Below are 14,732 nucleotides of genomic sequence, written 5' to 3' on the forward strand. Positions count from 1 at the left end.
TGCCCGAAGGAGCATAATTGTAAGTTACTGCCTCAGTATACTGTGCTTCATTAAACAGGCTTGAGAAGGTAATGTGGCATTTAGTTTTGTGGCCAAAGAATAAATAAGGTGGTCATTGCCCAAAAGGAGAGAAAGAGCTGGCATTATGAGGAGGACAAGATCTTGAATTTAAGAAGTGTGGAAGGGATTTGATTAGTATTTTATCAACTCCTGACTGGTGGATAATTCTAACAACCTGGAATTGCCAACCTAGGGTGGCTCCCTTTTGATAAAGTTTCAGAAAGTTGAGGTAAGGAAATCTAAAAGAAATAAACCAGCAGGAAATAAATCTTGGGGAACTTGCTCTGAGTACAGAGAAAATACAAATTTAGGGTAGGTTTAGATAATGCCTTAGATGTTAGAGCCATAGTGATTTACTATGGGTAGCTGCGGTTTAAGGCATATGCCAGAATTTTGAGGTTGGAAGTTTGAAGGTGTCAGACAACTAGACCCTTCATGCATGTGACAGAGGAAAGACTTTGTAGCATGGTCTATGGGCATGACTCAGTAAGACAGCTCTGATTTTCTTTACTTTAGTGTGGGTTCATATTGTAGTTCATAATGCACGTTCAGCAGTACAAAAATCCAGAATATCCAGGGAATCAGAAGCAGCTCCTGAGGAGATAGGAAACCACTTATGTCCTGCCCCACCCCCTCTCTGATTTATATCATCAACCTAGAGGAATGGGAATGGAGATAGCTGCAAAACCCTGTGATGGCCAAATGGCCATTACACAAGCAAAATTAGATTTAGGCACACTGTTTTCAAACCCTTGAGATAATGTTATTTATTTTAAAATGACACAACTAGGGCTCAAGTGAAATGACTTCAGTTTCACAGTTGGAACTAGAACTCTGCTCTCCTAACATGCTCCATTTTGTTTTTTACTTTATCAAATACTGTTTGCTTTTTGTCTTTATAAACCCTTACACATCCTAAACAGCCTCTTACCTCACTGTATGTGGTAAGAACAGTAAATTGCAGGTTTCAAGTTACGGCCACATAAAATATCTTAAATTGAGGTAAGAGGGTGAGAATGAGGGGCAAATGTGGGAATGAGGGTAGGAGAGACCTACAGAGAAAAAACCCCCATGGAGCTTTATTTCTCATATAGGCTTACTAGCATTCTGTCCTATGCATTTTGATACTGATTCATCAATGTGAAGAATTTAAATTCTTAAATAAATATTATTCTTTATATTTATTCTAAGGTTTAATGAAACTTGCCTGGGGCCAGGAAAAATGAAAAAGACTCAAATTTACCCCTACTTGCAATGGGGAAAATATAAATGGAGGATCATGTCAAATTAAGCCCCAGGGTACAGATGGTTCACCCAGATATAAAAAAGTGAGGCACACAAGACTTTTAAAATGTAGCCAATTACTATCAACAAGTTCAATTGATTATCTAGTACTTCCAGAGATAGGACTTAAAGTAAGTGAATAGGAAGTCAGAATTTTGGAGACAAGGGAGACTTCAAAAATTAAACATATTGGCCAGGTGAGATGGCTCATGCCTATTATCCCATCACTTTGGGAGGCCGAGGCAGGAGGATTGTTTGAGACTAGCCTGGGCAACATGTTCGGACTCCATCTCTACAAAAAAAACACAAAAAACAAAAAAACCCAAAAATTAGCCAGACATAGTGGCTTGTACCTGGTGAGATGAGAGGATTGCTTGAACCCAGGAGTTTGAGGCTGCAGTGAGCTGTGATCATGCCACTGCGCTCCAGCATGGGCGACAATAAGACCCTGTCTCTTAAAAAAAAAAAAAAATTGAACATATGTGAGTGAGTACTAATGAATATTATAGCATAACTAAGAACTTGCATTTTGTAAAGTTGAGGATATTGGAAGTTTTCCTCACTTTTCCTTCCCACCATCTTTCTCTTGTACAAGATTGTTGCTTGTCCCCTTTGCTCATCCTTACCCTTTTGAGTATGAGCTGGCGGAGCTATTTGGTACTTTCCCAAATCTGTACTGTAAGCACTAACTTTCTGACTTTTGCAGGTCTTAGACGTTTAGACAGACTAAAAAAGCTTCTTACCTAATTTAATTGATAATGTTAAGAAAGTTATAGAATTGCTAAAGAAAAGGTGAGCCAGTGTGTTCCGGTTAATTTAGCCCTTGCTTGTCAGCGGACTCTGGGCTAGTTACCAAGTATTTTCTTAGTGAGAAATAATGCGGAGAGATGGATGTTTGGATGAGACCCCAGAATTTGTTCACCTGGTCACTTCATAATTAGATACAAAGAACAAGTCTATACTTATGCCTTGAACATTTTAATCCCCTTTCCACCTCCTTTGTAGCTACTTACATAGATTCTGCACTGGTGAGAGAACTTCAGGTTTTGAGAGTTTTTTAGCACTTAAACTGGGGCTTAGCTTCTAATGTGTTAGAGCAGTCATTGGTGATGTTCTGTCATTCTCAGTCACATATACCTTAACATTTTTAATATGCACTTATTAAGCAATGTAACTTTCTTTTTTACACAACCTTACATACAGATCCAATTGATTTCTTTATCATATACCTTACAAATTTGTTTTCTTGCTCCTTTCACCATCCGTTTTACTATTTTGTTCACCTCTTATCTCACCTTTTCACCTCTTTCTTTTTGCTACCTAGTAAGGTATTTTACTTTAAAGTTGTTTGTTTCCCCAGCCTCCTCTCCCGTTGTAGTAGAAGGTGAGTTTTACCTTCCCTTTTCCAATGGGATGCGGGGAAGACTTGCCTGCTACTTCCAGAGGACCCTTTTCTTCCTGAATGTACTCAGTTCATTTTGCGTGGTAGGAGGCCAGCGGCTTTTAGTTACTTAGGCTTATAAGACCCATACATCTCTGTTTTTCTTTGTGAATTCTGTTCCCACTGCACGTTTGGTGGGGCAGCATATTGACCTTCAGTGGTAGAGAGACCGGGGTCAGACCTTCTAGGTTTGCCCTAGTACTTCTTTCCCACGAAGTCTCCATTCTCACTTCTTCCTGCATTGTTGTTTGTGTGATAAGGTAGTCAACAGTGGATTACTTTGGTGGTGCACCAAAGATACTTTCATGTCAAAGTGGCTACATTAGCATTTTTCAGTTTTTGTACTTTATAGATGGTATCTTCTTAGAATCCTAAGAATTTTGATAACTGGATAGGAAAGACTACTTAACTATCCTTCCTTCAGTCCTGGCTCTTTTTTCTGTATGTTTTGATTGAATTTGTTTAAACACAAAGTTATTGTGAGTTTACTTCCTTCATTTTGTTCCCCAAAACAGTAATAAACACAAGCATAGATAGACCACTAACAAAACCAGATATCCACTCACTAAACTAGGGGTGAAAGAATATTTTATGAAGGCTTTTGTTTTAAATGGCTTATTTTACTGGGTGCCTCTTATTAAAAATTATATCTGTATACAATGTGTGCATAAGGTGTAACCAGATCCAACTGGATTTGAAAAATGTGTTTAGGTTTCTAAGGGGAATTCACAGGTTTTCTTCTTATAACTTCTAAAGTATTCGGCTTTCTCATTCCTAGGGACACTATCTTTTTTTCAGGCCTGTTTTAGAAGAATCTCAACCCCTCTTCAGCAGTTCATTGTCTTATTGTTTGAAATTAGCTAATTTACTAGGAAATGTTTTATGTGTGTAAGTTTCACAATTTATGAAGTGCTGAAACTTTTGAATCATAGATGGTAATTAATCATGGGTAACTCTAAATCAGTAATTTAAGTTAGTTAAGTAACTCACATTCTGTATTTGTAGGTTGAAAACATTTAAAAAATGGACAGAACTATCTTAAAGGTTACTGTTAACTTCTAAGGGCTTATATTATTGTTCTTTTTATTAAATATATGTGAAAAATAAAGATTAAGACTGCAACACAATTTAAACTTGATTTCAGTTTCATGGAATATATTACATCTACATCTGACAGAACTAAAGTTTTTAAAGAAAGCTCATGTGTTATTGTTGTCTCTGGTGGGGGTAATGTGATTTGACCTGTTCTTGAATTCGTTTTATTCGAAATTTAATATAAAAATGCAATGTCATGTTCCAATTTTGGTTTGTTTGATTTACAGTAAATGAACTGGAACTTATCTTTTTTACTTTAGGCTTTCAGATAAACTTCTGTGAAAAGGCACAAAGTAAGCTACAAATTTTATGATATTATGCTATTTTTTTTTTTCATATTCATCTTGGTATTGGGAATGTGTCCACTATTGTTTCAGCTAACTAGCCTTGGCAATTTTACATTCAAAGAGCTTCCATTTTTCATTCTTCCAAATATTAAAAAAAATTATATTCTTGATTGTAAATTGTACTTTTTTCACTTGAAATTGAAATAGCAAAATATGTATGAGTATTTAGATGTATATAATATGGAAATATGTATTTAGGTATAGAAAAGTATATATAGGTATTCAGATTTAACCCTAATTTAAATTACAAATCAAAGAGAATTCACTTTTAAGATCGTGGTACAGAAAGTATAGAGCTATTTTCAGAGATCTTATGCTTTAAAATTGAATTATTATAAACCATACATTGAATATATTTGTAATTTTTTTCTTTAAAACAAAACAGTGTTTTTCTGTTGCTTCCCTCACCATCCTTATTCTGTATTAGGACACTAGTCTTCATATAATACAAAATAGACTTTCTATATTAAAAAAAGTTATAAACCTTGCATTTTATTTTATTTCATTGAGACAGGGTCCCACTCTGTTGTCCAGGCTGGAGTGCAGTGATGCAGTCATAGCTCACTGCAGCCTTGACCTCCCTCAAGCGATCCTCCTGTCTCAGCCTCCTGAGTAACGGGGACTACAGTGCATGCCACCATGCCTGACTGACTTTAAACTTTTTTGTAGAGACAGGGTCCCGCTTTGTTGCCTAGGCTAGTTTTGAACTCCTGGGCTCAAGAGATCCTCCTTTCTTGGCCTCTCAAAATGCCAAGATTACCGGTGTGAGCCACTGCACCTGGCCAAAAAGAAAAAGCATTTAAGCTTAAATGTCATCTGTATAAAGTGCAGTTAAAAAAATCTCATCTCAAGGAGACTGCTCTCCAGTTAACATAAAAATATACCAAAATGTGATATAGGTAGTTTTGTCTTCTGCTTATTTATTCATGAACTGGAGAAGAATGATGCTTTGATATGTATCATTCTTGAGTAAATTGATTCAAAGGCAAAAAAAATTAACCTGGAAAAAACTTTTCTATGTTTAAAATTTTTTTGGAATGAGAATGTATAGTTTCCACTGGTTGATCGTTATGATGCCTTTGAAATGTAGTTAGCAAAAATTTATTTCTTGAATGGTTCACCCACAGTATAACTGTAGAGATCAAGCAGTTAGACCCTAGGATAAAAGTTTTTTTAATTGGTTCGTTACTGTTACTCCTCTCTTGCCTTAAATAACGGACTAAAAATAATATATGATTTCCTGCTCATAGTGAACCTTTATATATGATACATATCTATATGTAATGAAGTTACAACTTCTATTTTATGTTTTTAATTTTGACATGTTCACTGTGATAATTTTTAGCTTTGACTTTTAAAAATGTCTACTTAATATTTAGCCAGACAGTGTTTAGCTTTTATTTGTATTTTAACCTAAAATCTAATTAATGAAAAAGACTATCTTGTATTTTTGTTCATTTTGGAAACAGGGTCTCACTGTGTTTCCCAAGTTGGAGCCCAGCCTCGAATTCCTGGGTTCAAGTGATTTTCCCACCTCAGCCTCCCAAGCAGCTGGAACTACAACTGTATGCCACCACAGCCAGCTCATTTAAATTTTTTTTTTGTAGCAATGGAATCTTGCTATGTTGCCCAGGCTGGTCTCGAACTCCTGGCTTTAAGCAGTTGCACTTCGGCCTTCCATAGTGCTGAGATTACAGGCATGAGCTACCACACCTGGCCTGACTTTTTAAAAATTTTAAGTTGTATTCACATTATTGTTCTTTTATTTAAATTAGTGCTATTGTAGATATAAAACAAGAGAAACATTGATTATAGTAAGATTGTATATACAGTGTTTATCAGTAGCTTTGTATGTGGATTACAAATGCCTTTGAATGTTCTAAATGGCTCTGTTTTTGTCGTTATAGAAATGATAGGTTTGCGGTTCGGCCTGCTTTGATACATATGGAAGAATTTAACAATGGAGGCTTGGGACAGCGAAACCTATTAGAACTTAATTATGTGGTGGAGGGGCATATGTATTCCCACTTTGATTATTCACCTTGATTGCCCTCACCGTCTCTTTATACTGTGGCTGCTTTCTCCTCGCTTTTCACATCTCTCTTTTTATTTCTGCCTCTTCCCGTTGGAAGGCTCCTCTTTATTTTCCAGCTTTTGGGATTCAACACAGTTACTTATATACATTCATTCACAAATCACATATTAGACACCTAGAAACCATACAGTAAGCGAGATTCTTGGTACAGAAATGAATACAGTACAGGAATAGGCCCCTGGCCTTAGCAAACTCATAGTGTAGTGGACTAGATTACATAAGGGTTCAACCCCTGATGTTACATACTAATTGATTTTTAGCTGGAACCAGGGTGAGGATGGTGCAGCAGTGGATCTGTCCTGGGCACCTTTGATCCTGCTGTTATCTCATGAGAGAGAATGAGCATAAAGGGTGCTGAGAGTCTTATGATAACTGCTTTCTTGATTGAACACCATGTCTTAGGGATCCAGCAATGGGCCTACCCTACTTTGGAGTTAAGCAGATGTGTCTGTGCTGGCTCAGACCTCAGTGAAAGACTCAAGGGAATGGGAGTGCACACGTCAGGGAGGGGAGCTGGAGACTTGATAGAGATGGCCAGCCCTAAGTTGACAGTGTGTGTTTTTGTACTATCAGTACCTATATTTTAGTATAAGTTCTCAGTTGCTTACATATATTAACACTTCTAAATCTGGTCCTGTGATTTGCATGACTTAAAAAATTAGAAGTGCAAATCTGTAATTTTTGCAGACAATCTGCTGGTTTGCTCTGGAATACAGACATTAAAATGAGTAAAAGTGGTCACTCATTTCTTTAAAATTGGGCTTGGGCTGGGCACGGTGGCTCATGCCTGTAATCCCAGCACTTTGGGAGGCCACAGCAGGCAGATCACCTAAGGTTGGGAGTTCAAGACCAGCCTGACCAACATGGAGAAACCCCGCCTCTACTAAAAATACAAAATTAGCTGGGCGAGGTGACACATGCCTGTAATCCCAGCTACTTGGGAGTCTGAGGCAGGAGAATCGCTTGAACCTGGGAGGCAGAGGTTGCAATGAACTGAGATCGTGCCATGGCACTCCAGCCTGGTCAACAAAAGCGAAACTCTGTCTCAAAATAAATAAATAACTCCATCTCAAAAAAAGAAAATACAAATGAAAGTGAAGACTTGAAATCATCAAAGGACTGATTTCTCCACTGTTGGGCACACTGTATTTCTGGAATCTCCACTTTTATTCTAAGGATATTTCAGAATTGTCAGATAAACTTATGTTTAATTTATTAAAAGGAACTATATGTCATACAGTAGTTGTAGGAAGGTATGGGGCAAAAAGCACAAAATTAGATATTCAAGTCTGATAAGTCTTGAGTACTGGCTTCTTCAAATGCTCAAATCTCTCACAAATAAAAAAGATTTATTGTAAGATGATTCTGATGACTAATGGAAGCTCTGAAGGATTAATTTTTTTCATTGTTTGACTTCACGTAGTTTTTGCTCTTTATATTGCTACTTCACTCTCTTTTAATCACTTTATTACAGTTGCCTGTTACAAGTCAGTGGAGTTTTATTGGAGATGTGTGTGTATGCATTTACATGCACAAATAGAGATTACATATTTAATTTGGGAAACAGATTTCTATAGAAATTCAATAAAAATTCACTCTGCTCCTCACAGTCTTCCTTTTATAGATTATGGTTTATGCTTTTATCTACTCTTCAGTTTATTTTCTAAATATATGTTTATTTTAGATAAAATAAACTTCAAGTTATATTTATTTAAGACCATAGTGTCATGTTTTCTTTAATATTGTTGGATCATTGAATTTTTCTGAAGTCTGAATGTAAGAATACTTTAGGGCAAAAAATATTTTTCCATTCGTAAATGTAGAGTTATAAATGTAGAGGTCATGTCTTAGAAGGTTGATAAATTTATCAGTTATTTGAAGATAATGTTTTTGTACATGTAAAGGTATTTATATAACTTATGACCATAGCTCACTGACTTTAATGAGCTAACCTGTGAACACAGTTGTTTAGAATATGACTTACTTGCTTTATAAAACCAGTTTTTCATTTTTTTTTTTTGAGGAGGGATGAGGATTTGCCTGAAAACATTTTTTTTCACAAGCTACCCAACTACCAAAAAATCGTTCTTCCAAAACCTCCTGATGTTGATTCCTCGTGAAGAGCAACTGAGTTGCCCAACGTGTGCCACTCATGACAGAAGCCCCCTTTTTTAGAAACATAGTTTTTGAGAAGTGCTTTTGTGAATTGAATTTACCTTAGTGTTGTCAGCATTCTAATTTTTTTTTTTCAGATGAGAATTGTGACTCATTAAGGATCCTTGGGCATAGGGATTTTCCCCAGAAAGTGCCTAACCGAATTGTGTGCTAATCAGATTGATAGTAGCTAGGTGTTTGGCAAATACTCTTTTAATAATTTATTTTTCACCCAAAGGTACTTTCAGCTCTTTATCTATCACCATCCTCCCCGCTACCCTCTTTTTTTTTTTTTTTTTTTAACTGTAGTATATTATCAGTTCATGGCTGAAGAGTTCTGGAGCTCCAAGTATTTTGGGTAGCGTTAAGTTTCTGTAGCTTCGCCTTTTACATTTTTGGTGGCCTTAAAAACTTTGTGCTTTTAAAAAATTGTTTAACTTGGAAGTGTTTGCATAGCAACAGGATGTTTATTTAGAAGATTAGATGCTCCAGAGCTATTGTTCTGGATGCCACGAATTGAAATTAGAGTACAGGTGGTGGTGGGTTTTAGTGGCACTGCACATCAGTATATTTGGAGGAAAAAAAGGAGGCATCCTGGAGACTGATTTAAAAGTATCCCTAATTGTTTCTTAAATTGGTAATAATAAAAAGGAAACCATAAAGAGGAAGAAGGATGTTTTGTGAATCTTCCAAGAAATTTGGGAAAGATACAAAGTTTACTGACCCGTTAAGAAGTGTCTGTAAATGATGATGTTTTGACTTTATTGGAGTGGAATAGAGGAAGACAGGAAAAGTAAGGAGTGGAGGGAAGGTTAAGTTTTTCTGCATTTAAAACTAAGAACTTACAAAATTCAGCTGGTTAATTTTCTAATTCCTCATTTTATGTAGCAAAAATCTGCAGCCAGTGACAAAAATTATATCATTTGGAAATTATTAAATTCAACTGAATTTGTTAGCAATCCTAAGAAACAAAATGTCATTTACTGCTCTTGGAGGTTTATACCGTTTATATAAGTTTATATATATATATATAGATAATGAAGTTAGTTGAAAAATGAGACTTTTGTAGGATTAGCCATAAGCCAGACTAACATCTAATATTCATTACTATATATTGTGGGGACCATGATAAATTGTCAATGGGAAGTCCATCTGCTTGGAAAAAAAAGTTTTTATACTAGTTAAAGCCCAGGAACTGTAGAAGTGATACATTCCAGAGTCAGGATTCACCTATTCCTCTCATACTTTATGCTTATACCTTATACTATTCTAAAGGGAATGTTGCTTAGTTGTCTTTGACGTTGGAAATGGTGGGAACTTGAATTTGTCCTGAAAATGCTTTTTGTTGCTAGGAGAAGGAAGGTTTCTAACAGCTATTGCACCTTAAAATAATTTGGGGATGCTTAATGTGTGACATTTTTGATAAGAAAATAATTAAATAGTGACTTTCCCACATTGCAGAAAGTTTTCATTTATATGCCACTTGAACTTTACTACTAGCAACAAAGGGATGTTGACAAAACTTTCAGAATTGAACAGATATGGAGTAGAAATCATATGGAAAGTTTCCAGAGAGTATTCCCAACTGAATCCAGTTAAAGTGGTTTTCAGTTTAGCTCATACATTTAGGGTGATGGTTTTCAGATAAGGTGTAGTAAATATTTGGATTACCACTACATGGTTTTATGAGTTCCGAATCTAGGCAAAAATGTCCAGTTAATAAGATGCACTAAGAAAAACTTGTGACTTCATCTTGTTGTTCATTTTCTCTAGGTAGAAATGCCAAATGAATGTTAATCAGAAAGGAAAATCAAGTGCATACAAACATATTCACTCCCTTTTAGAGAAGCTCTTTTAAGGATAAGGAAAGAGAGGCACAAATGTAACAGTTAACAAATCTGTATCTGTATATGTCTTCAATAGATGGATAAAGATATTACCAATGATAGGAAGCACTGGGATCCTTAAAGATAAATTAAATCTAGAGCCTGCTCTGAAGAAGTGTATGTTCTTTGAGAGATTGAGCATGTATAGGGGCTGTGTGGTAGAAATAATAACTCTGAATGTGTGTCAAACCCTGCTCTAAGCACTTTATGTTAACTCCTTTAATTCTCACGACAACCTTATGAAATAGGTATCATAGTTAGTATAGATGAGGAAACTGAAGCACAGAGAGGTTAAATAAAATTTCCAAAGTCTTACAGCTAATAAGGGGCAGAACTGTATGACCTTTGTCTGGTCACAGTTTACACGTTGTAAACCTTAGTGTTTTACTAATTCTTGAAAGCAGTTGGCACTTACAGGAATGATTTTCTAAATCAAACGGCTTTTGAGGAGTCTTCATTTGCACTAGGTTATGAGATCTGGACCTACCGTTTATATCTTGGTCAGCCGTTTATAAGGCTTATTAAGGTTATCCAGTAGGCCTTACTGAACATTAAAGTAGAAAGATTTGTGTTGCTATGAAGTTAGGAACACCGGATCTGCCACTAGGGAAAAAATGTTTGGCGAAAACCTAAAACTCTGCTGGCCTAGAGAGATAAAAGGAATAAATTGCTCCAGGATTCTCAAATGACTTATGTGCCTGGGTACAGCTGAAGAAGATTAGTAGGAAGGAGACCTGTGAAGTTAGTGGACAAGGTGGCACAGCCGTGAACTCTGTGAGGACACACTGCGTACAGACTGTCGTAAGGACAAACTGACACTTTTAGCAAAATTTTTATGCATCCTCACCCCACTTTCTTTTTGGCAGGGTTAGAAGAAAAAACATTTAATTTTTGAAAACTTTTAATAGTAGAAAATTTCAAACATATACAAAAATAGAGTAGTATAATGAATGCCCATGTACCCATTATATAGCATTAACAATTACCAACGTATAACCAATCTTATTCTTCCTCCCTCCAGCTATCTCTACTGAAATACTTTAAAGCAAATTCTGATTATCATTATTTTATCCATATAAATGTGTTACATGTGTTCTAAGCGATAAGGACTCTTAAGTACATAACCTTGATACAATTATCTTAAATGAACAAAACAATATTACTAGATAGTTACTGAATGTTCACATGTCCCCAAAAACTTTGTTACTGCTTTATTTACAGTTAATTTGTTCTAGTTGAGACCTCAGCAAGGTCTGTGCACACATTGTGTTTGGTTGATATGTCTCTTGAGTTTCTTTAAGTCTATGGTATTTCCCTCTTCTCTCTTTTCCTTACCATTTATTCATTGAAAAAATTGGTTAATTTTTGTAGCATTTTATACATTTCAAATTTGGCTGATTGCATCCTTTTAGTGTTTAACATGTTCCTTCATGCCCTGTTATTTACCTTTAATTGGTAGTTACAGAAACTTGTTCAGATTTTTGGCAAGAACACTTACTTCATAGGCGGTGCTGTGCGCTTCCTGTTGTATCACATCAGGAGGCATATGATTTCTTGTTGGAGCTCTTGTTAAGATAAACCAGTGGGCTTAGGTGCTGCCAGTGTGATCCATATAGTGTAAAGTTCTCCGTCAGCCTTTCTTCTGGTAGTTTTGGCCCATTAACCTTGTCTACATTAATTATTTTCTTAGGAATAGGTTAACTGTCATTTTCAGACATTTGTGGGCTTTGCAGATAGTAGTTGTATCCAGCCAAAAAAAGACAAAATTGTGTTTAGGGCATACCACTGAAAGCAAATTGTAGTTAAGCCTTGATCATCTCTGACTTAACTGTGCCAGTAGTGAAGGATATGAAAGTATATTTATATGCACACATATGATATACAAGTATGTATTGGGATGCTCTGTATTTGGATAGAATGAATACTGGAGACCTGTCCTTTATACCCTGAAACATGAGTTGACCCATTCATTAGGGCTCATTAATCTTTGCAGACAATCAAAAGACATGTCAAGTAATAAGATGTTCTCTGGTGAAGTTGAAGAGCCAGTGGTTAGGCAAGACTAGTCCCACCAAATGAAGATCAATCCCACATCAGAGTCCAGCTTTTAAAATTTGTGTTCAGTGCTTAGAATGCTCAGACCCTTCAGGGCATTGCCTTCCCAATCCTTGGGGATCAGATTGAGTCATCAGAAGCCAGTTTTGTGAGGATTAGAAGAGGATAGGATTTCTCATCCAAGATTGAATAATAAAAATCTGATGACCTACTTGTGTTTTAATTAGTAATTACCTTTTAATGACCAGTATATTGTTGTCCAGTGGTGTCATTCACCCTTTAGCGGTAATACTTTCTTAACCAGCTTTCCTTTTTTCCTACTCCTGTTCCTTCATGTAACTTCAACTAAATTATTAAAGTCTCTCTCATAATGTTCTACAACTAATTTGCTCTTTTGATTTTCTTTTTGGGTCTTTGTAAGGAACAAATTAGAAACATTTCAGTCGAGATTCTCTCATGTACTATATACACATGAAGTAGATAGAATGCAACATATCTTCTTTGAATTCCATTCATGCTCTTAATTATTCTTAATTTAGTCCAGCCTTTTAAAACTTTCAATTTGTAGAATACATTTATGGGCAGCAAATAGTTTTTTATTGTATCCACTAGGAAATAAAAGTGTCATTCACATGTTAATGTTTTTGAAATTGGGAGTTACTTAATGAGGGTCAAAAGAAGCCATTCGGATGGGAAGAGGAGCATAACATTGCTGATTATTACAGTATTACCTTTGTGTGGAAGATGCCTGCTCATTTTCTACCTCTGTTATTTGCTTTTGTAGTGACATAGTTGGATTTTGATTTAAATTTGACTGTGAATTGTTACCTAACATTTCTTAAAAATGATTATATAGTGTAATGCAGCACTGAAATGGAAAGTTGGTGGAGTATACAAAAGATCGCCACATGTCTTCTTATGACTCATGGCAGTTAAAAATGCCACATATCTTTTTCAAAGCCAGAAGATGTCTGACTAATTTTTGTGTCATCAAGTTCTATTGTTAGCATTTTTTCTACTAAAAGCTTCTGGTAACTTTTTCAGAGAACCTGCATAACATCCAGTTATACATATTTTGATTAATGAGGAAAAAAAAGAAACAACAGATTGGACCCATCAGGAAATACGGATAAAACACCCTATTGTGTCTCTTAGTGAAACTGTTTGTCCTCAAGATGTTAAATCAAACATTTGAGCTTCGATTCCTTATTTATTGAAGAAATATTTGAGTTCCTATTAAATGACAGGTGCTGTTACGAGAACTGAGTTGTCAGACTCATTAGAATGTTCTATCAGATTTCCAACGGTCGGAAGTCATGCAGATGGAGGCTGGGCATGGTGGCTCATGCCTGTAATCTTAGCACTTTGGGATGCTGAGGCGGATGGATCACCTCAGGTCAGGAGTTTGAGAGCAGCCTGGCCAACATGGCGAAACCCCGTCTCTACTAAAAATACAAAAATTAGCTGGGTGTGGTGGCGGGCACTGATAGTCCCAGCTACTTGGGAGGCTGAGGCAGGAGAATTACTTGAACCCAGGAGGTGGAGGTTGCAGTGAGCCGAGATTGTGCCATTACACTCCAGCCTGGTTAACAACAACGAAACTCTGTCTCAAAAAAAAAAAAAAAAAAAAAAACCAGAAAAAAAAAAAAGTGCCCTGTAGTGGTAACAGGTTATTTGAAGCCTCTCTAAATGGTCTTAATTAAATTAAAATATAAACAAAATTATGTATATGACTTAATTATTCTTTTGCCTTTCTGGATTCCTAAGGACACATCATGGTGAAAAACAGTTACTACAGGTAAAGTAGTGGTATGAATTGTTTGCTTTGAGGATAAAGTAATTGGTCAGTTGGACAAGGTAGTCAGGCGTGTCCTGGAGGGTGGAGAGAAGTCAGCTTGGAATAAAAAATTCACTGAACCTGGGAAACATGGTGAAACCTCTTCTCTACAAAAAATACAAAGATTAGCTAGGCATGGTGGCCTGTAATCCCAGCTACCCAGGAGGCTGCGGTGGGAGTGTCACTTAAGCTCGAGAGGTGAAAGCCGCAGTGAGACATGATCATGCCGCTGCACTCCAGCCTGGGCAACAGAGTGAGACCTTCTGTCAGAAAACAAACAAACAAACAAACAACTGTGATTCTCTATGGAGTGGAAAGGAAGGAAGGTAGACTCTCTAACTTTCCTGAGCGAGGAGGATGTGGACATACATGCTCTTTCTTTGCTTTTAGAGGATGTTCTTGAAGTCAGGAGTCTGCTAGGTATTTGAAGGACATCTGGCTTGATAATCCTTGATAATATTTTCACATCAGTTTGTAA

At 36.3% G+C, this 14,732-nt stretch overlaps 1 protein-coding gene and 1 non-coding gene across 8 annotated transcripts in view; one reads left to right on the plus strand and one right to left on the minus strand.

The window, feature by feature from the left end:
* MAP2K4 (mitogen-activated protein kinase kinase 4) overlaps window positions 1-14,732 on the plus strand; it is a 120,750-nt gene that overhangs the window by 7,233 nt on the left and 98,785 nt on the right. For 2 of the 7 annotated variants that reach the window (XM_005582927.5, XM_074018608.1), the window contains exon 2: window positions 4,141-4,173. The exons of the other annotated variants lie outside the window; for them this stretch is intronic. In XM_005582927.5, the coding sequence (XP_005582984.1) occupies window positions 4,141-4,173 (33 nt within the window). The remainder of the gene's footprint in view (window positions 1-4,140; window positions 4,174-14,732) is intronic. 7 annotated transcript variants of the gene reach the window in all.
* LOC123569628 (U11 spliceosomal RNA) lies at window positions 8,353-8,492 on the minus strand. Its single transcript, XR_006693443.1, has one exon. It is a non-coding gene; the product is annotated as a U11 spliceosomal RNA (small nuclear RNA).

The sequence above is a fragment of the Macaca fascicularis genome, chromosome 16, assembly GCF_037993035.2.
Source record: "Macaca fascicularis isolate 582-1 chromosome 16, T2T-MFA8v1.1".
Lineage (NCBI taxonomy): Eukaryota > Metazoa > Chordata > Mammalia > Primates > Cercopithecidae > Macaca > Macaca fascicularis.